This window comes from Capricornis sumatraensis, chromosome 17 (genome assembly GCF_032405125.1).
Source record: "Capricornis sumatraensis isolate serow.1 chromosome 17, serow.2, whole genome shotgun sequence".
Classification (NCBI taxonomy): Eukaryota; Metazoa; Chordata; class Mammalia; order Artiodactyla; family Bovidae; genus Capricornis; species Capricornis sumatraensis.
Genome location: NC_091085.1, coordinates 21,992,938 through 22,018,649, shown reverse-complemented (window position 1 = coordinate 22,018,649; position 25,712 = coordinate 21,992,938). Strand labels below are relative to the sequence as shown.

The following is a 25,712-nucleotide window of genomic DNA, read 5'->3' as shown; positions in this document are numbered from 1 at the left end:
GGATTTCCCAGGCAAGAATCCTGACTGAAGTGGGTTGCCATTTCCTCCCCCAGGGGATCTTTGCCACCCACAGATCAAACCCCAGTCTCCTGCATTGCAGGCGCATTCTTTACCAACTGAACCACCAAGGAAGCCCTACTCAAAGAGAAGAGCGCTCACTATTTCAGAACGAGGCCATTTCAGTGTTTGTATACTTGGTGCCCTTTTGTCTATTTGAAATTTCTTTTTGTTGTCTTTGTATAGTAGAATTTTGAGAGAGATGAAGAGACCTGTTTCACAATTCAAAATATAGCCTTTCTTAACAGTACATTTTATATTTATTTAGATTGTAATCACAAGAAAGGAGAAATTTTGCTTCATATGCATGTCTTAGTTCAGATAGCCATATTTGAACTGTTCTTAGAGTAAGTTTGCCTAATAAATTGACACTACTGAAGAATAAATTAGAAACTTTGCATTTATGCAGAATGATTATCAGAAATTATTTTTATACAAATGTGTTATATAAGACTGTCAGTTGACAAGATTGGAAATCCCTGAGTACAAGCAGCCACTTGTTTGTATTATTTGATTTTGATCCAGTAATCCAGTTTGGGTGAATATATACAACAAAAATAGTAAAACAAACCAGGTTTTTAAGTCAGAGTGATTTGGTTTAAAAATCTCAATTCACCATTTATTAGCTGGGGGTCCCTAAATACTTTTATCAGTTACTTCTTTGTGTTTCAGTTCCTCATCTGTAGGTTATGAATGAATTTTACAGGACTGATGTGAAGGTTAAATGAATTAATACACTGGAAATACATCTTCAATAGTACTTTTCACATGCAAGCTCAGTAAATATTGAGTCACAAAGTGAGTGGCTTTGTAACTACTACTGTAGTTACTCTTGTTATTCCTAACTGAATAATGTCAAAGCTATTGTCAATGGTACTAGTTTTGTTATCCTTTAATTTTCAGAATGATTGACTGGCTGTCCTGGCCATTGGCTCAGCACGTAGACACATGGGTGATTGCACTCTTGAAAGGACTGGCAGCTGTCCAGAAGTTTACTATTTTGATAGATGTTACTTTACTGAAAATAGAATTGGTAAGTGGGAGTATATTAATCTTTTGGAATGTATAGAGCCATGTAATACATGTGTGCTAAGTCATTTCAGTCATGTCTGACTCTTTGCAACCCTATGGACTGTAGCCCTCCAGGCTCTTCTGTCCATGGGATTTCCCAGGCAAGAGTACTAGAGTGGGTTGCCGTTTCCTTCTCCAGGGGACCTTCCTGACCTAGGGATCGAACTCGCATCTCTCTCTTACATATCCTGCATTGGCGGGTTCTTTACCACCTGTGCTGCCTAGGAAGTAAGACCCATATAAGTCCATATAAGTCTTTTTATCTTTGGGTGGTCCCCGTTAAAGCATCTAGTTTTGGGTTTTCTTTTGAATAAAAATTTTGAATAGGCTTTAGAAATTTAAAATGCTGCTTAAGATTAGGTCATAATAATAATTTTGCTGTTTTCAAATATTTATTATGAAAACACAGTCTTCCCATTAGCTCTTGAATCCTAACTAATCAAGCTTTTACCACCATTTTTCTGCCAAAACGATCTTTGACACCTGTGCTCTCCAGTGTTGCTTAACTCAAGTTATTTCTCAAGCCTCCTCTCCTCTGACCTGTTAGTCATTTGGCATAGCTGGTCACTCCCTCTGGAGACACCTTCCTCCCTCGGTTTCCAGGATGTTTTACTCTCCTGGACTTTGTTCTAGCTCACTGGCTCCTCAGTCCTGGTGTGGATCTTTCCAACTTTAGAGTGCCTTCGAGGTTCACCTCTGGCTTCCTTTCTTCTCAGTTCACACAGCCACCATGGCTTTAAGCAGCGTCTCTAAGTTCATGACTGATAGGGTTTTATTTCTAGTTCATTATTCTCCTGTAAACTCCATGTTCATGTATCCAGCTCTCCATATACTTGGATCTCAGCTTCAGCTTATCCACAATCTAATTCCTGATTTTTCCCTCCCAAACCTGGTCTTCCCCATCTTAAATGACTATTTTAGCCTTTCATGTTGGAGAAGGCAATGGCTGGGGTCCAGTACTCTTGCCTGGAAAATCCCGTGGATGGAGGAGCCTGGTGGGCTGCAGTCCTTGGGGTCGCTGAGGGTCGGACACGACTGAGCGACTTCACTTGGACTTTTCACTTTCATGCATTGGAGAAGGAAATGGCAACTTGTTCTTGCCTGGAGAATCCCACGGGTGGGGGAGCCTGGTAAGCTGCCATCTATGCGGTCGCACAGAGTTGGACACGACTGAAGTGGCTGAGCAGCAGCAGCAGCAGCAGCAGCAGCCTTTCATGTGCTCAGGCTCAACCTTGAAGCTATTCTTGTCTCTTTTCATGCTCTCTCAGCCCATATCTTACAAATCCTATTGACTCCACCTTTAAAATATATCCCGAATTCTACCACTCTCAACCAGCTACATCACTACCACCCTGGTGCAGATTCATCACCAGTTGTGCTAAGTCACTTCAGTTGTGTCCGACGCTATGCAGCCCTATGGACTGTAGCCCACCAGGCTCCTCTGTCCAAAGGAATTCTCTAGGCAAGAATACTGGAGTAGATTGTCATGGCCTCCTCCAGGGGATCTTCCCAATCCACGGATCAAATCTGGGCTTCCTGCCTTGGAAGCATCACCCCTGGCTATGTTGATTGCAGTAGCCCTGTGGCTCCTGCCCCTGATCCCCTTCAGGCATCACACGAGGCCCTCCCCGACCTGGGCCACTGCTGCTCCTCTCGTCCTGTCTTCCACCATGACCGCCTCAGTCTCCGTGCTTCATTTACACACACTGCCCTCCTCGGCATCTCTCTAGTCCACCAGGCTGGAGGCCTCAGGGCTTTTGCAGTGCTGAGTATAAGCAGAGCAAAGGCCCTTCTCCCAGTTAATCTGTCAGACTTAGTCTCATTCCTTTCAGTTTTTTGTAGTCAGGGGTCACGTTTATCATGAGGCGTTTTTTTTTAATTCCCTATAATAAAACAGCAGAGCCTTTTGCCACTCAGCATTCCCTATTCAACATGCCTCGCTTTCATAGCATTTTTCTCTCATGTTACTTTTAATTGCCTCTACCCAGCCCTCTAGACAGTAAGCCCTCTAAGATCAGAGGTTTGCTTTGAATCCACTATTGTTTTCCCAGTATATACAATAGAGCCAGGCAGTAGTAGATGGTCAGTAAGTATTTTCTGAATGAATAATGGTCCAGGGAGTATCACCTTGATACTTGATACAAAAATCTGTTTGACAGATTTTTATTTGATTATGTAGTTTTAAGAGTTGGTGGGGTCATTATACTCCCTTGATCTCTGTCATATTATTTCCTAACTTTCTCCCTCTCCCAGAGTTTAATTGTATATGTTATGATAAAACTTCCCAGGAAGGAGATAAGCACATCAATAATTTAGGGCCCAATGAAAGTAGCCACTGATTGGGATAATGGTTTCCATGCCAGACCTTAAAGTGGATGCTTGTCTTTTGGGCAGGTTTTTAATCGCCTTTGGTTTCCTCTCGTGCGACCTGGTGCTCTCGCAGTTCTTTCTCACATGCTGCTTAGTTTTCAGCATTCTCCAGAGGCGTTCCATTTGGTAAGTTATGACACAAGTTTCCTACTTCAAAAAACCTTGTTTTAAAATTTCAACTTAGTATTGAGTCACATTTGTATTTGTGAAAAGATTATAGATTGGTCCTAAATCTATTTTCCTGTAGCTTTATGAGTCCTGTTAAAATTGATACTGTGAGATTTCCTCTCAAAGAATATATTTTAGAATGTTTTGGGTCTCACCAAAACTTCCACTTGTGATCACAACGAGCAATTGAAAGTTAAAAGTTACTCTTGCACTTGAGAAGTGTCACGTGTCAGTGTCACCGTTCACTGTCTGTTGCACACATGAGCAGCATAGGAGGAGAAAAATGGTTTGAAACCACTGACTGCTCTAGAACTTCAGAAGCAGGAGAACATCAGTCTTTATTGCCCTAGAATTAGGGCTTTGCCTTCTCTCTCAGCTCATACCCTATAAATTCTGTTGATTCCTCCTTTAAAATATATCCAGAATCCTACCACTTTTAACCAGCTGCATCACTGGTTTTGGTTTGATTTCATATTATTTATTTGATTATCAGTTATTGCAAGTGAGAAATGACAAAATGTAACTTTGAGAACCTGTCCATTTTTCTGTCTAGGGCATCACAGGAAAGCAGTGCTTTATGGTTTATGTGGTTACTGTGGTTACTGTGGTTTATGTGGTTACTGACTTCCTCCAAGGTCTGATCCTCAGTTTTACAGGACTAGAAGCTCAATCAACACAGCCACAGTTTAAAATTTTAGGAGGCCTGGCCCACCACAAACATATTCAAAAGAGGCAAGAGACAGATGAAATGCAGAATTTCAGTTGCTGATTGTTGGTTGGAAATTTAACTACCCTCAGAGAATTATGTGTCACATCAGCTACTCAGTGCCCCATTTCCACTGAAGGAAAATCTGCAGGCTTATCAGAAGTAAACCTTACTAACAAGTAATTACATTATAATACATTATGACTTAGGAGGAGTGATTTCTGTAGTTTATTGTTCTAATTGGTAAGCTTGATCATCAGTTAATAAACTTGTTATCCATTACACAAAACTCAAACTTGAGCTAATATAGCAAGAATACTAGCAAAATCGTCCAAGGGAAAAAAACAACTATTTGTTCCTCCCGTCAGGCACAGTCATGTATCAGCTGTTTGAGAAAAGGTTTATATTTATTTATTTTCTGGGGAGGAAATCCATTCTAATGTTTATTAATCTCCACACATTCCTTATTCTCTCAGATAAGTCACTTTTGCTATACTCTAAACCTGTTTCTTTGCTCAATATTTTAAAAGATGGAAGGGGTCTCCTTACCTTTTGTTGTCTTCGCCCTCCCCATAAAAAAGTGATTGAAATGGCAAATGGTTGACTTTGAAATATTTGACTATTGAAATAAGTAAATATGAAATCATTTATTTAAAGAACAGTTAGAGCTAAAATAGGAAACTGTGATCTGGCTTAATAAAGTCTAAAAACAAAAACCTAATTATTCTGTCTACATACTGTGTATAGCCTGACCTACGACTCAACTAAAATTAACTTGGGCATCTAGTAGTGGGTCATGCAGCAGTTAAATCACCTGTAACTCTAAACAACTCAGCAAAGGACTCAGATTTAGGAGTTGCTAAGTATGAACAGTAACCTGGAATCATTTAGAATATTTTGAAGCAAACCAAGATTGATATTACAGAGTGTGTTTTTATGGACCATTTGCTTTTCATATGCTTTTTATAAGTGACAAATTTTAAATGGAAGAGAAAGTATCAAGCCTTCTAATTAAATGTTATACACATTTTCTCAAATACTAACTTAAGTTTAGTGACTATCACAGTAATGTCTGCAAATATTCAGATTTGCTCATTCAGGAAAAAAAAATCAGTTTTCAGATATTTAGAAGATAATAACCTGCTTGGACATCTGTCTGATACACTTGTGAAGAACTTAGTCTTCTTTCTGAGTCAGTGATCGTTTTTTACCGTGTAAGATGTAATAGTAGATAACTAGGTATATTATCTGTCCACAAAGATCCAATCTACACTAGGAAGGCTTTTGGACGATTTAGTATTATAAATTAAATAATCATTTTAAAGATTCTTTCTTCTCTTCCATCTTTGTCTCTCCTATCACCTCTGAGGAAACCATAATTTTGGATTTCTGACTATTTTAGCAAATATCTGATAGATGTGGCTTTATGGAGAAAAATTATAATTCAGATTTGCTTTGAAATGTAGCGATGATAGCAGTGGTGTGAACCATGAGGAACTGGTAGTTTTATGGTCAGATTAATGCCTTCAGTGGAGGTAAGATTAAAGAAAGTGGTGTGAAAGCAAAAATATGATTTAAGACCTCAAAGCATAAGAGTAAAACCAGAGAGAGGAGAATGAAGAATAGCACTATTATTTTAAGAAAATGAATTTCTTCCTACAAGAAGGAAGGGGGCTGATTGGAATATAACTGTAATTGTTCGCTATTTGATGGTAAGACCATAGAGCTGGCTGTAACTTCACTTTTGTCATGAGTTAGCCATGAACCAAATAGCTGTTCTACACTGCTTTTTATTTGGCTCATTTGGCTACTTTAAGAGTAGTCTGAAGGAGGGCAAAAGGTGAAAGCAAGGAGATCATTTGAGAGGCTTTGCATGAATTTGAGGCAAGAGATGATTGTCAGTTGAAACAAGAAAAGTTCTAGGCAGTATATAGGTTTGATTCCATTTGTACAAAAAAATCACATATATGGTATGTGCCGTGACATGCCATACGAAGTTTGATATACAACCAATGTCTTTCGCTGGACAGTGGGACGGAGACTTTTACTTCATACATGTTTGTATCGTCAGATTTTCTTTGTAGTAAGTGTATAATTCATTTACAACAAAGTTAAACTTGTATAGAAAGAAAATATAACAATATAGGAAGTTAGGGCAATATATCATGAAATTACCCACAATCTCACTACACTAATTTTTGTTTTCCGTTACAGTGTTTTTTCCCCTAAATATTTTAACAAGGTTGTATTTATATTTATAATCAATATGTAATTTTTGTATCCTTCTTTTAAATTTAACATCACATAATAAATATTTTCCCATGTTGCTGCATATATACACACACATACATACACAAAAGTTCTACGAAGAGAAAATAGTAAGATGCTTTTTACATGTGGACTCTAAATATGTAGTATCAAATTATAATAATTAGTTGAAATAAGTGTAGTTCTGTACTAATGAGCCATTGCTGCAAAGTAGCATTTATTTTGTTAATAATCTCTTAAATATGTGATTGGCTTTGTATTGACTTTTTACTCTAATTTTAAAATGAAAGGACGTTGTGCTTATTATCAGTGTTAATAGTTTTCTACATAGTTATGAGCAATGAGCATTTTAGATTTCACTTTAATTTCTAACCCCAGTTCCTTAAAAATAATGGACTTTCCTAATTCTCTTTATTTTTAGAATCATCTCTTCTTTTTTGGAGGTGGGACATAGGGATTATTAGTAAGGATAACCATGGTTACATAAGACACCGTCCCTAAAATAAAGGTAGTCCCTTGTCTAAAATAGAGGTGGTGCTGTAGCCTCAGCTGTAATTTTAGTTGTATGGATAAGTTATCGTGAAGATTTTCTTGAAGCAGTCTCTAATGTGCTGCTGCTGCTGCTAAGTGGCTTCAGTCATGTCCGACTGTGTGACCCCATAGAAGGCAGCCCACCAGGCTCCCCCGTCCCTGGGATAATATGTCTAATTCCTTCAAGTGAAAAATCTAAAATTCACACTAGATGGCACTCTTAAGCTAATGCTTGGTTTATCTTTTAAACATTTGTCCCTATTAAACAATCTGGTAAATATAATAGCCCCAACATTTTTCAGTCTAAGCCATTTTTAGAATGGCAGCAGTGACTTAGGCTCCTATTTATTACCTTAATTTTTTGTACCTTAGTTTTAAATGGAGTATAAGCATGAGGAGAGGGGTCTTATGGATTACAGTTATATATGCTTCAAAAACTAGATTTACCTTGGTATTCTAGAAATGTTTAACTTCGTAACGTTTTTAGAAAAAGGCAGTGACTGAACATACAGAAGAGCTCTGCTGATCGTGTAACACTTGCATTCCATTTGTACTGGCGTGGGTTGCATTTCCTTCTCCAGGGGATCTTTCCCAACCCAGGGATCAAACCTGGGTCTCCTGCATTGCAGGCTGATTCTTTACAGTCTGAGCCACCAGGGAAACCCTATTCCATTTGTAGGCTAGGGAATTTGTTGCCAGTTTGTGTAAATTGAAGAATGTTTGTCTTTTTTTCTGTTCAGATTGTTCCTCATGTAGTTAATTTGGTTCATTCCTTCAAAAGTGATGGTCTGCCTTCCAGTACAGCCTTCCTAGTGCAGTTAACAGAACTGATTCACTGTATGATGTACCACTACTCTGGATTTCCAGATCTCTACGAACCCATCCTGGAGGCAATAAAGGTATGATGACAGTTGCACCAGTCTTTGTGGAGCTGCAGCCTATGATATGGTAGATGAATGCGATGAACCTTCCTATAACCAGCTATTCAATTTACCTTTTTATGGAAATGTGCTTTTTGTTTGAAAAATGCAATTGGAACCGTGGTTCAATAATTCTTAGAGAGTGATGTCTTTGTTATGTGCTATTACTCTCCAAATTAATAACCATATTTCTTCAGTTCTACAGTGCCAACAATGATAAGGCATATCTTTAAATTCGTAACAGCTTTGGAGGAAATTTGTTTTAAAAAAGGATATATTAAGTTGATACATAAGTTGCTTCCCAATATCAGAAATGTCAAAATATGTAAGATACGTCTTAGATTCAAAGGAAGGCCTTGTAATTACAGTATTTGACCTCTGTTTCTTCTCTGATTTTTATTTCATTTTTGCTATGGATTGTTCATGAATGTTCATATATCTTAGAATCTTTACTTGAATTATTTGTGAACACACTGTTTTTCAACTTTGTGTGGATACTGGATCTAAAAAGCATTGATTCTGTTTGTCTTGAAAAATGGGTCGCAGAAAGCGTACTTTCCTCTTAGTAAATGTATTGCTTAATCAGGGAACAGCAAAATAATTGGAGAACTTCCTTCAGCTAGATGTGTTCAGAAGTTGTTAGAAATCAGTTTTATTGATAATGTTCCTTTTTGAGGTCTGAAATAAAGTATAAGGTCTCATTATCTTTACTTCTGTATCTGAAATGAATACAAAGCATATTCTTTCTACTGTAGAGTTTCTAGTTAGAATGAGTTTGGATGAGGCCAAAACACAAAACTGTTCAGCAAAGAAGCTATACTACTGGTATGACCCTTGGACACTTCAGAAGTAAATGTGTGTCTTTATAAAGGTTTTTGTCATGGATTTGATAGCAGTATTAACCTCTTTCTGCAATGCTGCTGTGTCCATAGATGAAAGCTACTGCTGTTGTTAAATGTCATTCTTCACCTCTAAAAGCTGAAAATTCTGATAACTAAAGTAGGCTCAGTTTGCATGGATCTCCCTGTTAAACTAAGGGAAGGATTTTCCATTAGATGTCAACAACAACAATAAAATCAAAAGATTAAAATTCCTTCAGAAAGTATTTTCTGAGGTTTAAGTGCTTTAGGTGGTAACAGCAGTCCAAAAAAGCCTTCAAGATTTTGCCAGCTTTCCTTAGTCTCCAGGACTCCACTCATGCTTGAAAACCACTGACACTGAACATTTTATCTCATATGTCACAAAGCGGGGAAGAAACTGTATCTTGTAATAATTTTCTCTATGGTTAAACATGAGGTGGAGTTTTGTTTTTTAAAGTCAGAGGTCATTGTGCTTAGATACTTTCATTTTTCATTCTCTGACTACTTTGAGATTTCATTTCTAAGGGTTAATACTGGGTAAATATTAGTAGTCAATGATAAAGAGATATTTCTTATTTTACTGGAAAATTTGAAAGCAGACTATTAAGCTAATTCAGTTGTGTGCTAAGTCCTCATTCTACAGACTTTGAATAGCACTGCCACATATTCTCTAATGGCAGAGGTTTATTTTGAAAATATTTTGTTGGCAAATAGGAAGTAGAAATAGTTCAAATGTGACTTGAGTTCCTATTTCTTGAGTATTCCTCAGCTTGATAAACTCTAGGAGATATTTATTCATTTTTGGAGACCATTATTTTTGCCATGTACTGTGATTTTTTTGATGACCAGTCAAGTACTATCAGTGATGTCAAAACTAAATGGGAAAAAAGAAAGAATAAATGTCAGTGGAAGAATCTTCTTTATGGTGTTAATAACAAAAAATAGTTTATATTTTATACTACTTTTCCTCTTTATGATCTACAGGATTTTCCTAAGCCCAGTGAAGAGAAGATTAAATTGATTCTCAATCAAAGTGCCTGGACTTCTCAATCCAATTCTTTGGCATCTTGCTTGTCTAGACTTTCTGGAAAATCTGAAACTGGGAAAACTGGTCTTATTAATCTAGGGAATACATGTTATATGAACAGTGTTATACAAGCATTGTTTATGGCCACAGAGTAAGTTTAAATTTGAACTTTAAAAAAATTTGTCATTTTTACTGTAGAAATTGATGCATGCTGATGAAATGTAAGATGGTGAGATTGTCTTCAAATTATTTCTTACATATGGCAGAAAAAATATTAATATTTTCATATAATTGCCTTATTCAGAAACAAAATTGCTTTTAGTACCTGGAGCTATTAAAATGCTAATTTATATAAATTATACTTCATGTTTATATTATTTATTTCATTTAGAGTCTTTCAATTACTCTGGCTTGATATTTATTAATATATCAGAGGAAGTGATTGAACTTACTTCACAGAGTTTAAGGGTCCTCAAGTACAATTTGTTATTATCCTGTAAGACTGATTTTTTTTTTAACCTGTGTATCTTTTGAGGTGGTCATATTTAGTTTTTTCTGCTTGTAGGTATTTTGCTGTTTCTCAGATCAATAACTTCTTCCCTGCCCTTACAGAAATTCAAGCTCTGCTTCCCATCCCAAGTTGATAGATACTGAACAGATGTATAACAGACATGTTCCTTTGCCATCTTACAGATTTACTTTCAAATACATTTTCTTTTGAAATCAGTGACTGTTAGCTATGTGAATTTAATCTGTAAAGGTACAAAATAGTGATGAACTTTCGCTGAAGGCAAAAACCTGGTTGGATTTTTCTCTTCTATACCAATAGAATATTCATGGAACTTGACCAAAGATGTTTACAAATTGAAATCTAGGCCTTTGTAAGTTTTTGTGCCTTCCTAGAGGTATCATACCTGGAGGAGGGTTTGGCAGCCCACTTCAGTATTATTGCCTGGAGAATCCCATAGACAGAGGAACCTGGAGGGCTGCGGTGTGGGGTTGCAAAGAGTCCGACATGACTGAGCGACTGATCACAGAGGAATCGTAAACTAAAAGCTGAAGAGTTTAGCTTTACTTTCTTTCCTGGTCTCAATATATACAATCAAAACTAAGGCGTTTTCATTTGGCTTAATGGTTCGTTTGTTTTTAGGAGTTTTTTCTTGTGTTCTAAGCAAATATTTATTCATAGACACAACTGATACTAGGCATAAAACCAAAATAATCCATGTCTTACCACCAGAGGTCATCTAATCCAGCCATCTAATTTTATAAATGATAGAGAAAGCAAAAACTCAAAGCAGTTATAACTGACAGCTACAATTCAAAGAGCACATCTTATTTTATAGCAGCCAATACCATCTCAAAATAGGCGGACAGCATATTTTATTTCTTTGGTAATATGTAAATTCTTAAATAAATCTAGGAGTACATAAAATAAAAATCAGACATTCGCATAGGTATCTGTTGTTTTGCTTGCATTGTTCCAGACCTATTTTTGTACAGTGATAAGATTTATCTAGTACAAAACAAATGCGTTGGTTTTTAAAAATATGTTTACAAAGAATCTTGTTTATTCTTTTCCAGCCACTTATTTTTTTTCTTTTGATGATTTATATTGGAAATAGTCCCATGTTAGTGTAATGGCAGAGCAATGTCATTCTGATTAAATAGATGTGTCACAGTTGATTTAATCATCTTCCTAATGATGAATGTTAGGTTGTTTTGCTTATAATTAACATCTGCCCATATGCCTATGATATAGAGGCTATTCTTTGAATAGGGTGTGCCACATTGGTCTCCAGAAAGGTTATAGCATTTGAACTTGCATACTAATACATGATTGTACCCATGACCCCATCCCTTTAGCAGTACTTGATAAAATCAGTATTAAAAAATCTTCCCAATCTGGACAAAAGTGTCTTAGTGCATCTTGGCTGACCTTTACAGTTTTTTGCCCTCTCTAGTATCTTTGTTCACTGTGTCTCTTTTCTGAATGACCTGTTCTTCCCATTGTGCACCTTTCTGTTGGGTCCTTTTCTTTTTCCTGCTGATTTATCCTGGATGTATACGTGCTTTCTTCCCATCAGAATGATACGTTTATCGAGTGTTTTGTTTGCAGTTTTTTATTTTATGTAGTCAGATCTGCTATTTATCATTTATAGCTTCTGAATTTTGGGACAACTTCCCCTCTAAACTCCCTTTACCCCCTTTTCTTCTGTTAAATACTTCAGTATTTTCATATTTTACATTTAGCTCATTACTTCTCTGTGGCATCTATAATGATATGAAATCTTGTTTAATTCCATTTTTTTCCCAAAAGGATATCCAGTTGTTCTATACTGGTTTTTGAAGTTTCTTCTTTTCCCATTCAGCACTAGTACTACATTCTTTAAAACTCTAACTTTATCATAGTTTTGATGACAGGACATTTTTTTTATATTTCATGCAGAGTTGAAAGAATTTAAAAGTTGTTTACTTAAGTTACTAGTTAATAGCTTCATCTATTTCTATTTGCACCATTTTCTTCTTTCTTCACTACATTGTAGGCAGTGACTTTGCCAGGTAAAGGGCCTTCAGGTAAGTGAAATTTTACTTGAAGGATAATAACTTGGACTAACTTCCCTTTAGCTTTTAAAAAGTGCATCATGTGTACACATGTAGACAAAAAATCATTATATTTTACTATCTTTCAGTTTCAGGAGACAAGTATTATCTTTAAATCTAAATGGGTGCAATTCATTAATGAAAAAATTACAGCATCTTTTTGCCTTTTTGGCTCATACACAGGTGAGTGTAAGTGTCTATAGTATGTATATGTTAACTGAATTGATAATCTTCTTTAAACTTCACATTATACCAAATTTGATGAACCTTTTTAACTGGAGAAATAATATATCTCTCTCCCAGCACAACAGATCCACATAGAAATCTAAAGAGATACTGCCTAAAATCAGGATATGCCTTAAGTTCTTACTTCTCCCTTCTACTTTGCATTCTTGTAGATGAATATTTTACTGACCCATTATTCTAATTATTATAGGTAAAATCTGATTTCCTATCCAAAAAATAGCTCCTTCATGAAGAAATATTTTAAAATGCATCTTTAATATTAAGTTTATAGATATTAATTTGGTAGATTTTCATAGTAATGAACAATTTAACATGAATAATTAAAATAATTTTGTGACATCTTGGCTTTTTTTCCCTCCCATTTCTAATATATATACCCTTTCATTATGACTAAACTTTTGAACTTAATGGATAAACTGTTCACCTGTTAGAAGTTATGGAGCTTAAAATTTCGTGATCTTTTATGTCCACAAATTAATCCAACGAAATAAGTTTATGCTAATAGCAAGAACGTCATGTAAATAGCCATTTATTGAGAGATGTAATATGAAGTCTGATAAGCATTCAGAAAGGAATCCTTATGCTCAAAGAACTTGTACTTTTAAGTTTTGAGTAATACCTATGAATAAGACAAATCATTTATAAATAATATTTTCTGGTTTTACTGTTTTCATTTCACAGAGGTCTAAAGGAATAGGTAGTTACAGCCAGAAGAGAAGATAGATTTAGAATTGATGGGATTGAGTTGTTAGGAATACTTTGTTTCCTACCTACAAGCTGAGAAATATCTCAAGTATAACTTCTTAAATGGAAGGAGTCAAGAGTGGCATGAGTGATGGCCTGAAATACTCAGAGGATCATTTTACTGTTCTCTGCCTGGAGGAAATATGTCCGCAAATTTAACACCTCAGGACCAAAGGAGATGAAATCTCCTCCTTGCAACTTCCAAACATTGTTTTCTAGTAAATGGATGTATGTACTTGCTGTATTTACTGTATGCTGTATTTACTGTATGTTATATAGAGTTTGCCCTTCAACATTACAGTCTGAACTGCAAAGGTTCACTTACACATGGATTTTTTTCAATAAATATGTACTACAGTACAACATAATCCATGTCTGAGTCCACAGATGCAGAACCACAGATATGGTGGGCCTATTGTAAAGTTATACACAGGTTTTTGACTAAGCAGAGGGTCAGGACCCCTAACCCCATGTTGTTCAATGGTCAGCTGTATAACATGAATGCATATGGTAGGTGTATGTGTATATGTGTTTAAATAAATACATTATATATACTATATTAACTTAAGTCAGAGCTATTAGGAAAAAGCCTTAGGAGTCTTCCATATCCTCAACAAAAGAAGAATTAACAAGAGAACTTAATTAAACTTCTGCCATAGTTGAGACCCTGTCTGACAAGTAGATTAGGTAGGTAGATTTTCCTTATATGATTTAAAAGGCTTTTCTTCTCATAATTAATAAAGCTAACATGTATTGAGCATTTAAATTCGTCTAGTTCCTGTGCTAGGTGGTTTGCATATATTATCTCTTAATCCTCAAAATCAATCTATAAGGTAATAAGGTAGTGTCCCTATTTTACAGGTGAAGAAACAGGGCTTACATGACCTGCTTTCCTGGCCATGCAAACAAGTGGCAAGACTGGAATATGAATCAAATGATTTCTAAAACCCATTGCAAACAATCCACCAAATTCCCTTTCTTCAAAATGCCATAAACACACCTATTTTGATAGAAATGTTTTCCTTAGCTGAGAACCCTGTCATATACCACAAATACTCAAATTCTAAATTTTCAAGTTACAGTCACAACTTTGAGGTTCGTGACATTGTACAGGAGACAGGGATCAAGACCATCCCCATGGAAAAGAAATGCAAAAAAACAAAATGGCTGTCTGGGGAGGCCTTACAAATAGCTGTGAAAAGAAGAGAGGTGAAAAGCAAAGGAAAAAAGGAAAGATATAAGCATCTGAATGCAGAGTTCCAAAGAATAGCAAGAAGAATAAGAAAGCCTTCTTCAGCGATCAATGTAAAGAAATAGAGGAAAAGAACAGAATGGGAAAGACTAGAGATCTCTTCAAGAAAATTAGAGATACCAAGGGAACATTTCATGCAAAGATGGGCTCGATAAAGAACAGAAATGGTATGGACTTAACAAAAGCAGAAGTTATTAAGAGGTGGCAAGAATACACAGAAGAACTGTACAAAAAAGATCTTCACGACCCAGATAATCACGATGATGTGATCACTAATCTAGAGCCAGACATCTTGGAATGTGAAGTCAAAGCATCACCTTAGAAAGCATCACTACGAACAAAGCTAGTGGAGGTGATGGAATTCCAGTTGAGCTATTTCAAATCCTGAAAGATGATGCTGGGAAAGTGCTGCATTCAGTATGCCAGCAAATTTGGGAAACTCAGCAGTGGCCACAGGACTGGAAAAGGTCAGTTTTCATTCCAATCCCAAAGAAAAGCAACGCCAAAGAATGCTCAAACTACCGCACAATTGCACTCATCTCACATGCTAGTAATGCTCAAAATTCTCCAAGCCAGGCTTCAGCAATACATGAACCGTGAACTCCCTGACGTTCAAGCTGGTTTTAGAAAAGGCAGAGGAACCAGAGATCAAATTGCCAACATCCGCTGGATCATGGAAAAAACAAGAGGGATCCAGAAAAACATCTATTTCTGCTTTATTGACTATGCCAAAGCCTTGACTGTGTGGATCACAATAAACTGTGGAAAATTCTGAAAGAGATGGGAATACCAGACCACCTAACCTGCCTCTTGAGAAATCTGTATGCAGATCAGGAAGCAACAGTTAGAACTGGACATGGAACAACAGACTGGTTTCAAATAGGAAAAGGAGTACATCAAGGCTGTATATTGTCACACTGCTTATTTAACTTCTATGCAAAGTACATCATGAGAAACGCTGGACTGGAAGAAACACAAGCTGGAGTCAAGATTGCCGGGAGAAATATCAATAACCTCAGATATGCAGATGACACCACCCTTATGGCAGAAAGTGAAGAGGAGCTAAAAAGCCTCTTGATGAAAGTGAAAGAGGAGAGTGAAAAAGTTGGCTTAAAGCTCAACATTCAGGAAACGAAGATCATGGCATCCAGTCCCATCACTTCATGGGAAATAGATGGGGAACAGTGGACACAGTGTCAGACTTTATTTTTGGAGGCTCCAAAATCACTGCAGATGGTGACTGCAGCCATGAAATTAAAAGACGCTTACTCCTTGAAAGAAAAGTTTTGAGCAACCTAGATAGTATATTCAAAAGCAGAGACATTACTTTGCCAACAAAGGTCCATCTAGTCAAGGCTATGGTTTTTCCTGTGGTCATGTATAGATGTGAGAGTTGGACTGTGAAGAAGGCTGAGCGCCAAAGAATTGATGCTTTTGAACTGTGGTGTTGGAGAAGACTTGAGGGTCCCTTGGACTGCAAGGAGATCCAGCCAGTCCATTCTGAAGGAGATCAACCCTGGGATTTCTTTGGAAGGAATGATGCTGAAGCTGAAACTCCAGTACTTTGGCCACCTCATGTGAAGAGTTGACTCATTAGAAAAGACTCTGATGCTGGGAGGGATTGGGGGCAGGAGGAGAAGGGGACGACGGAGAATGAGATGGCTGGATGGCATCACCGACTCGATGGACGTGAGTCTGAGTGAACTCCGGGAGTTGGTGATGGACAGGGAGGCCTGGCTGCTGCGATTCATGGGGTCACAAAGAGTCGGACACGACTGAGCGACTGAACTGAACTGAAGCACAACTTTGCAGATGTCTTTTTCAGTTCTTTTTTTGTCATGGCAAAATCTAGGATTTCAGCCTACCTTGCTCTAAAGTCCACAAGCAATCACTTCACTAAACTGCTCCTATGCTAAAACAAATAAAGTCAGCAAAGTTCCTGACCAGTGTGTTCATATTCCATACATTTATGACATGTGTTCCCAGTCAAAGAAATTTTCACCTAAAATCAGTATGCATGGCTTTGTAGAGTATGTCCCTTATTAATCCAAAATATATATCCACTAACTTTTTTTTTCAGATTTTTTTTTTTAATTGTGGATTCAAGCACATCAGAGAGAGAAGGGCAGAAGCATTGTATTACGGTAAAGAGACTTGGGGTCTGATAAAAATCCCCTCTGCTACTTGTTTAGCTGTATGACCTTGGGCAAGTCACATACTTTCTCTAAATCTTAATTCTGATCTGCAGAATGAGAAGTTAAAACTGAAAGTTACCTAAATGTATTTGTTTGGTCCTTTGTAGTAAAGGTTAAGCCCATGTAATTGTGATAATCTTTATTAAACATTATATATTAAGATTTAGGTATTTAGTTCATGGTGTGAGAATCACTTCCTTGTGTTTTCTCGATCAACAGAGAGAAGCATATGCACCTCGGATATTCTTTGAGGCTTCCAGGCCTCCATGGTTTACCCCCAGATCACAACAAGACTGTTCTGAATACCTCAGGTTTCTACTAGACAGGTAAAAAGTATTTCTAGAGCTGTGATTTGAATTATGTTCTTTCTTAACAGATTATTTCTATTGAATATTGTTTTTACCTTTAAAGACATTATTTCTAGTGTTAAACTCTAAAATGCCTTGCATTTATTGTATTTTTTTAGGTGTTTTTAATTTAGTTTCTTTTTTAAATTTTCTTACTTTAGCTGTTCTCAAAGTGTAGTACAAGAACCCCTGGGTGTTCCCAAAACACTTTCAGGTATCTTTCCCTTTCCGACTACATATCTGTTTATCTGTAGTTAAGGCCAGACTTTCTTCATATGCTTCATCCAAAACAACAGAGCACAATAGTTTGAATGCAGAGCAGATACAAGGATCTAGCCTGCCTTCTATTAAGCCGGATGCTTGAAATATTTGCAAAATGAGCCATTCATCTCACTAAATTTTTTTGAGTTTAGAAAATATAACTGTTTTTCATTTTTAAATGTTATTTATATTAGCATGTAATGAGTTTATTATTTATTATTGTGTAGTACTTTATTACTTTTATTCTCAATTTTTGAATACAGTAAATGTTGATAGATACAACCACATACATGATAGCTCTCAGGTTCCTCAGTTATTTTTAAGAGTATAAAGGCATTCTGAGATAACAAAATTTAATAACTTCACCTTTATACCAACTGATAATTAAGTGGGTTTGATCAATTTTATTGTCTTCTTCCTACTTAGGTAATAAAACCTATTATTTCCTGGTCTTTGCCTCCTTTATGGAATGTAAATGACTAGTAAAGTTAGTTGATTTTTTAAATAAGTATTATATTTGATAAGAATAATTTGGCTGTTAATATAAGGCAAGCCACTCATATTTTTGAGTAGAACTGACATTTAAATTTAAGCGAAGTAGCTATATAATGATATACTCTCCTGCAGGCTCCATGAAGAAGAAAAGATCTTGAAAGTTCAGTCCTCACACAAGTCTTCTGAAAGTCCAGGATGCAGTGAAACTTCTTTACAAGAGGTAGCCATTAAAGCAGCTGTCCTAACAGAGACCCATTGCGCAAGTGACGGTGAGAAGACGCTAATTGAAAAAATGTTTGGAGGAAAACTGCGAACTCACATTTGTTGTCTGAACTGCAGGAGTACCTCACAGAAAGTGGAAGCCTTTACAGATCTTTCACTGGCCTTTTGTCCTTCCTCTTCTGTGGAAAACTTGTCTTTTCAAGATCCAGCATCATCACCCAGTACAGAAGATGATGGCCTAACACAGGCCAGCGGGCCTGGTCCTTCAGAAGGACCAGGTGTCTGTAACCCGTCAGCCATTGCCATTGCCTGCGACTCAGCTGTGAATGAAAGAATGGTTGACAGTCCTGATGAGTTCTGCTGTACTGAAGACACTTCTGCCCCTAATGACTCTAGCAAGATGCTTGTTAATAAAGATGTACCTCAGAAACCAGGAGGTGAGACCACACCTTCAGTGACTGACTTATTAAATTATTTTTTGGCTCCAGAGATTCTTACTGGTGACAACCAGTATTATTGTGAAAACTGTGCCTCTCTGCAGAATGCCGAGAAAACTATGCAAATCACAGAGGAACCTGAATACCTTATCCTTACTCTCTTAAGATTTTCCTATGATCAGAAGTATCACGTGAGAAGAAAAATACTAGACAATGTGTCACTGCCACTGGTTTTGGAGTTGCCAGTTAAAAGAACTCCTTTCTCTTCATTGTCAGAAAGTTGGTCTCTAGATGTTGACTTCACTGACATTAGTGAGAATCTAGCTAAAAAGTTGAAGCCTTCTGGGACTGAAGAAGCTTGCTCCCCAAAACTGGTGCCCTATCTCTTGAGTTCTGTGGTCGTTCACTCTGGTGTGTCCTCAGAAAGTGGGCATTACTATTCTTATGCCAGAAACGTCACAGGAACAGAGTCCCCCTGCCAGACGTGCCCCCAGCCCGAAACGCTGGCGTTTTCCTCCTCCCGGAATCACTTACTAGGGAGAGATAATCCCACCACAGTGATTGAACAGGACTTGGAAAATAAGGACATGTCAAAAGAATGGTTTTTATTTAATGACAGCCGAGTGACGTTTACTTCATTTCAGTCAGTCCAGAAAATTACGAGTAGGTTTCCCAAGGATACAGCTTATGTACTTTTGTATAAGAGACAGAACAGTACTGATGGTTTAAATGGTAACAATTCAACCACTGGACTCTGGGTAAATGGAGAACCACCTCTACAGAAAGAACTAATGGATGCTATAACAAAAGACAATAAACTATATTTACAGGTAAGTTGGAAACATAATCATCATTTGTAGAAGCTATTTAAGCAATTGATAAATGGTTGAATGCTTGCCTTAATTTTGAAATCCACCTTTTACACTTCCAAGAAGTTTACAAAGTGGTGATTTTGAAATTTGAATCTGGGTTCATATGAAATGGGTTCAACCTATATAACTAAATTTTCTTACTTGCTAATATTATGAATTAGGTATGGAAAGTCACAATTAGATGCAGTATAGAAGCCCTTCTTTGTTTTCAATTAGAAAAGATCTGATCATTATAAAATCATGCCATTCAGAAATATAGGAAGTTTAATAAAATGGAAATATTTTCCTCTTCCTTTTAGTTCCACCTGCCAGGGGAAACAACTGCTAAATTTGTATTTATTTCTTCTTGACCTTTGTATAAATATTTTAAGAACTATTGACAAGTGGTTAAAAGGAGACTAAAAGGTAGAATCTGTACACAACAGATGTTTGTGTTCTTTAAGGACCTGATCGGTAGAATCAAGGCAGTAATATAACAGTAAATAAAACTATGGAATAAGGATTTCATATGAGCTGAATATACTTACACTTTTCACAAAGATTTTTCTTACTTTAAAGTTAATATAGACCTTGCTGAAAGTATTTTTCTTTGAAACCTGCCAACTTGCTATCAACATAAAAGACCAACAGTAAATAGGAGTTAAAACTGTAGGTGTATTATAAACACACCAAATGATTTTATGAATTTAAATATGTAAGTTTCTAAAAATTTTGTGTTACAGACTCTTAAAAGATACAGAATAAGAGAAAAAACAGCACTGATTTGTGGGAAAGTATACTGTACTATGAAATATTCAAATAATGATACATGATACATTTTTAAAGGAGTATGGCAGTGTTCCAGGATTACACAGAAACAATACATTTTGCAGGGAAAAAAAATAAGAAACTCAGGATATTCCTTATTCACTACCAGAAAGGCTTATGATCAAGGTAATAGAATATATTCAACCATGTACTTCTCGCTAGATATCAGATAAGCCATTAGATAGGAATCATCAGGATTCTTGAACATTGGAAAGATGGAGTGAGGGTAAGAAGATAAGGCTGAAATAGAATTTCTACAATGTAAAATATGAAAATAAGGCCCAGTGCAATCTTGACTTTTGAAATATACAAAAACTACTCTAATTTCTATAATTGGACTGCCAAAAACTTAGCCCATTACATCCTACTTTACAGTGTTTGTGATGAGCCATTCTTTTCATTATTATTTTATTATCCTTATGTCATTATAAAGAAAAACCATTATGTACTTTGTTGATTCAGTTTCTCGTGTTGTGCAGTTGTTCTAAATTCCATTTTAAGTCTCAGATTGTCCAGTTGTCTAATCCAAAAAAGTTATCACTTCATTTACATTAAAGTTATTACCTGTTTTAAGATATTATTTATTTACCTGTATTAAGACTCTTAGGCTATTAAAGCTTCATATTAAAGTGCCTTTTTGAACCAAATTACTATAACAGATACCCAACTAGAAATTAATTAGAAATAAATATATTTAGACTTCATATTATTTAATCTCAACTACAGAAATATAATGGATAAGTTTTGAATGGTGATGTTTCTCATACTGTGTAACCAAATCATTCTGGTGTTTTAAGTTTGCGTTAGGAGCTATGGTGCTTCTGCTGTGAACGTGTCTTCATAGTTGCCTGGCAGTGAGACTATGTGGTGAGATTTTATATATAGCAGTTTTCAGCTGTCATTCTTTAGTTTTGAACACTTGGAACATATATGTGTATATTTTTTCTCTCATTTCCAGTGCTGTTTTTACATTCACTCTTGAGTTATAGTTAAAAGTGTGTGCCCATTTCATAGTAATAATGCTTTGTAATAGATTGCTATGTTTGGGATACAACTTTGGCTTTAAGAAATGGCATTCTGCCTAATTATAAAATAGTTGTAAAAAACTTACCAAATCTTAGTAAAAGTAAGGATATGGAGTTAAGTCACAGCTAGATTTACAAGTGTTAGAAAGACTCTTGCTCTTTATAGTATTGGAAGGACTAGTGGTTTTGAAAAACCTAGGCAAAAAAATTCTACCACACAAGCTATTTTCTACTCTGTAACATAACCTGACACACAGGAAAGCAATGCAAACTGTGGATCTTGAAGTCTATCTGGGAAAGGGCTTGTTCCTCATATACTTCTACCCCCAGCTTCCATTAGGAGTATCTCCATTCTTTTAGCGTCTGGAATACAAACATCATGCTTTCTGTTAGGATCCAGTGTGAGAAAGGATGTGTGAATGGTTATCGCCTAACCCCATGTGTTCCACCTTAACTGCAGATAATCCTCTCCTTTCTTGTTCAGTTTCTTTTCTTTCTTTGGAGGAGGTGGGAGTTTGTCTGAATATTTTTCTTCATCATACATCATACATAAGAGTATATATTGATCTCATACATGACTATATATTGTATCTGTGTAATTTAAAACAAACAAGAAAGCTGGATCAATCTTATGTTTATAGATGTACTTAAATGAGAGATCTAAATATACTGAAAGGTTTTTGTCCCAAAGCAACAGTAGCTCCTTTTTGTTACTTGACCAATAGTCCACTATTGAAATAAGAATTAATTTTAATACTTGATATAAAATTGGGTAAAATTACTTATAAATTTGTGAATTTACCTAATATTCTCATCTATATTAAAAGAAATAAAATGAAAAGTGGTTTCCCGTACTTTTATCCATAGTTGAAGCTTATCTTCTGAAAACAGAATATCATATGCTTTTCTCCATCAGCCATGTATTTATATAAATAACTACAAAAGTAAAAATGGTATCTTACTTCCTTGAGAAGCTCTATATCTTAAAGTATAATATAACATAGGTTTCAGGTGTCTCAGAAGCAGTGGGGTTACTCAGTTTTGTGTTGTGTAGGTTCTTCAACATAGTTTCTGGTGGGAAATCCCTTTTTAATAGAGTCTAGGCAAGATCTTCTTGAGCAGAACTCTTGCACTCTGCCTTGCATATTTACTCAGTTTATTTATTTCATTAGGGAACAAGGTCTGTATCCTAAACCAAATATTGTTTCTTAGATACAGAGCCATATTTTCATTGCTTGCTTAGATAGCTTAATACATTATAGAGCCAGAATGGAGTATTTCTGTTCTTATTTTTGTGTCTATTTCTGATACCGCTATGGCAGCTTTTATTTTTAATCTGTCAAACATATGTAATCTTACTCTAACTTTACAAATTGAAGAATAAATTAATATAATCCCTGAGAAATACTGTGTGGTTAGACATGATACAGAGGAGCCAGCAATTACAGATGTTGTAACTGATAGAGTTAATGGAAAAATGTTTTTGAGAAATATCCTGTAAATTAAGTTTTAAAAGCCTTTCTAAGGGCCTATCAGAGACTGGTTAATTAAGCCATTCTGCTATAAGGATTTCTTATCTATGATCACATTCAGCCATAAATATGTGGTTGTTGATCACTTTGTGTATTGGGAATCACAGAGCAGTCATGTATGCTTACTGAGAAACCAGGGTGTCCATGATATAGAGATAGATGTCAAGGTATGCCTGAGGTTTTTCCTCCATAATGAAACTCAGGCATCTCATGAAGAGGGTAGAATAGTCAACTAAGAAAACTTAGCTAGAAATTGAACATTGCATTGCCAGGAGGAACAAACTAATTGGACTTTAAGTTGAAAAGCTGGAAATAGTATAGTTTTTATTATTAATGTTGATGGCACTGTGAGAGTCCTTCAGGATGATTTTATGTAATCAGTTAAGGGTTATGCTGTTACCAGTCAGTGCCTTTTAGACCTTGTTGACACTAACGACCTCATTTGAGAGTTGTAGACGCTTTCCCAGAAAATGGACCTATGCCAGGATATTTTGCCTATTCTTCCTAGGAGTTTGTGTCAGTTTTAGAATCCAGTTCAACACCTTGCCAAATTAATTTGCAATTTATAAATAAATGTTTATTCATATTTGTTCCTTTCATGGCTAAGTACCTAACAGTGTTCTAGTTTGAGATCATGAATATTTACTGAGCACTTAATATATGTCTGGCACAGAGATGAATATGAGTCCTTATAAAAGTTCTAATAATCTGATAGGGGATGGTTTTAAGTAATACTGTAAGAAGACAGGCTCCATTTTCTTTAGCAGTGTTTTTGAGATGAGATCTGTTAATTACTGAGAAATATTCTCAGGAAAGGGCAGGAAAAAATTGAGCCTTCTTTCATTATTTATACCTTTTACTGTAATCACTCACTTCCAAAACAGCTCCACTTGACGGAAAGTAGATAATCCATTGTCGTAACCTTTGAATTTTGTGTTCTGTGTATTAGGAAAGAAATCCATTGTATTTGTTGATGAGCTGTGCAAGAACTGTGATGTTTCTGTAGAGAAATCTGAAGACTGTGGGGCTTCAGTTAAAGTGGGGTATTGACAGAGAATGGCTTTTAGGATTTATCATTCTGTAGAATTACACCAGGATTTTGCTCTCTATCTTGTTTGCTCCATCTGTGATTATGTACTTTAGTATGATTTGATAAGGATTAAGTATTTTTAAAGTTACTGAGATTTGAAGGATACTTAAGGATTAAAGCAACTGAAAAATATTTTTATAGATGATATACCCATCCACGGTATTTAGAGTTTTAATGTCATAAAAACTATTTTAAATTTCAGGAACAAGAGTTGAATGCCCGAGCCCGGGCCCTACAAGCTGCATCTGCATCCTGTTCATTTCGGCCCAATGGATTTGATGACAACGATCCACCCGGAAGCTGTGGACCAACTGGTGGTGGGGGTGGAGGCGGATTTAATACAGTTGGAAGACTCGTATTTTGATGCTGAGAGAGTCCAAAATGCACTGGTCACAAAACATCCAATACCATGACTGTTAAAATGTCAGACTGTAACAAATATCATATCTATCTTTTATTTTTCTTTTCATTAGACCCTTATACTTTAAGAAAACACACTCAGTGCTTGTTTTATTTTCTTGACAATACATTTATTAACAAAATGCATCATGGGAAAAAAAATCTACCTCTTAAAACTCCATTTGCTTTTATGGTTAGACATGCTTGACCAAAAATTTTCAGAGGAAAATATGTACCTGGTCCCTAATGAAGCTGCATTAAATTTAGTTAGAGGCATTTAAATGGTCCTGTGCTCAGTTTTACCAAACAGAAAATAGATTTCACTTAGCATCCTTTGTAAAAGAATTGTGTGTTGGAGGTGAAGGAAATATTGTTTAAAAAGAAAGAAAATATTTTATTCCCTTTGTAGTTACCCCATTATTAAATTCAAGTCTTTGAGAATACTAGCGATGATACAGTCTCTTATGAAGGCAATAACATAAATTTTATCGAGCTGTAGTACTTTGTCTCTGCATTTCAAGTAAAAATGTTTTAAAAAAAGGATTATTTATACATATGTGCTGAATTTGATCTTAAGAAAGGTGCATGATCCTGTAGGAGTCACATTTTTACCTAAGAATTGCTAACTTTGTAGTATTTCTAATTGAGGATTTTAAAAATTCTATTTCAGGGAGTATATCTTCTGTGTGTTTTGAAGGAGGTGAGTTCTGTATGTGCCTTGCAGTACTGTAATTCAAAAATAAGAATCTTTGGCTCCAGAAAAGATTTTCTAAAATGAAATGTTAGGAAGTAATTTTTTGTGCTAACATTAAAATTGTAACTTTTAAAAGGTATTAGATTTTCCTGAAGTAAAATCTGATGGTTGTAAATCAAAAAGTGTGATAGTTTGTTTTTAACTCTTACAAGAATTCAGAGGAAATGAACTAGATCAAGTAAAAAAAAATTTTTTTTTATTTTTTTACTTAATCCTCAGAATATTAAATATTGATCATATATTTTCAGAGTTGTACATTTGGGCTTTTTTTTTTTTTTTGAGTCATGTGTTTTGCACAATTGTTTCTGTTTCACAGTTTCAGATAAAATGTCAATGTCAGCCCCTACCATCCCACATTTTCTTTGCCAGGAAACTGGAAACAAGTCACTTCTTCTCGGTCTTGATTATACAGTATTCAGGAATTATCCCAGTTGTCTCCATTCCTAAAAGTT

The 25,712-nt window shown here is 35.8% G+C and overlaps 1 protein-coding gene across 2 annotated transcripts in view; it reads left to right on the top strand.

Moving 5' to 3' along the window:
* USP38 (ubiquitin specific peptidase 38) overlaps positions 1-25,291 on the top strand; it is a 33,085-nt gene extending 7,794 nt beyond the window's left edge. The window contains exons 3-10 of one of the 2 annotated variants that reach the window (XM_068989843.1): positions 961-1,090; positions 3,523-3,624; positions 7,912-8,070; positions 9,936-10,129; positions 12,672-12,765; positions 17,239-17,345; positions 18,255-19,611; positions 24,310-25,291. In XM_068989843.1, the coding sequence (XP_068845944.1) occupies positions 961-1,090; positions 3,523-3,624; positions 7,912-8,070; positions 9,936-10,129; positions 12,672-12,765; positions 17,239-17,345; positions 18,255-19,611; positions 24,310-24,471 (2,305 nt within the window). In that variant the 3' untranslated portion in view covers positions 24,472-25,291. The remainder of the gene's footprint in view (positions 1-960; positions 1,091-3,522; positions 3,625-7,911; positions 8,071-9,935; positions 10,130-12,671; positions 12,766-17,238; positions 17,346-18,254; positions 19,612-24,309) is intronic. The other variant, XM_068989844.1, reaches the window with a different exon arrangement.
* The last annotated feature ends 421 nt before the right edge of the window (positions 25,292-25,712 follow it).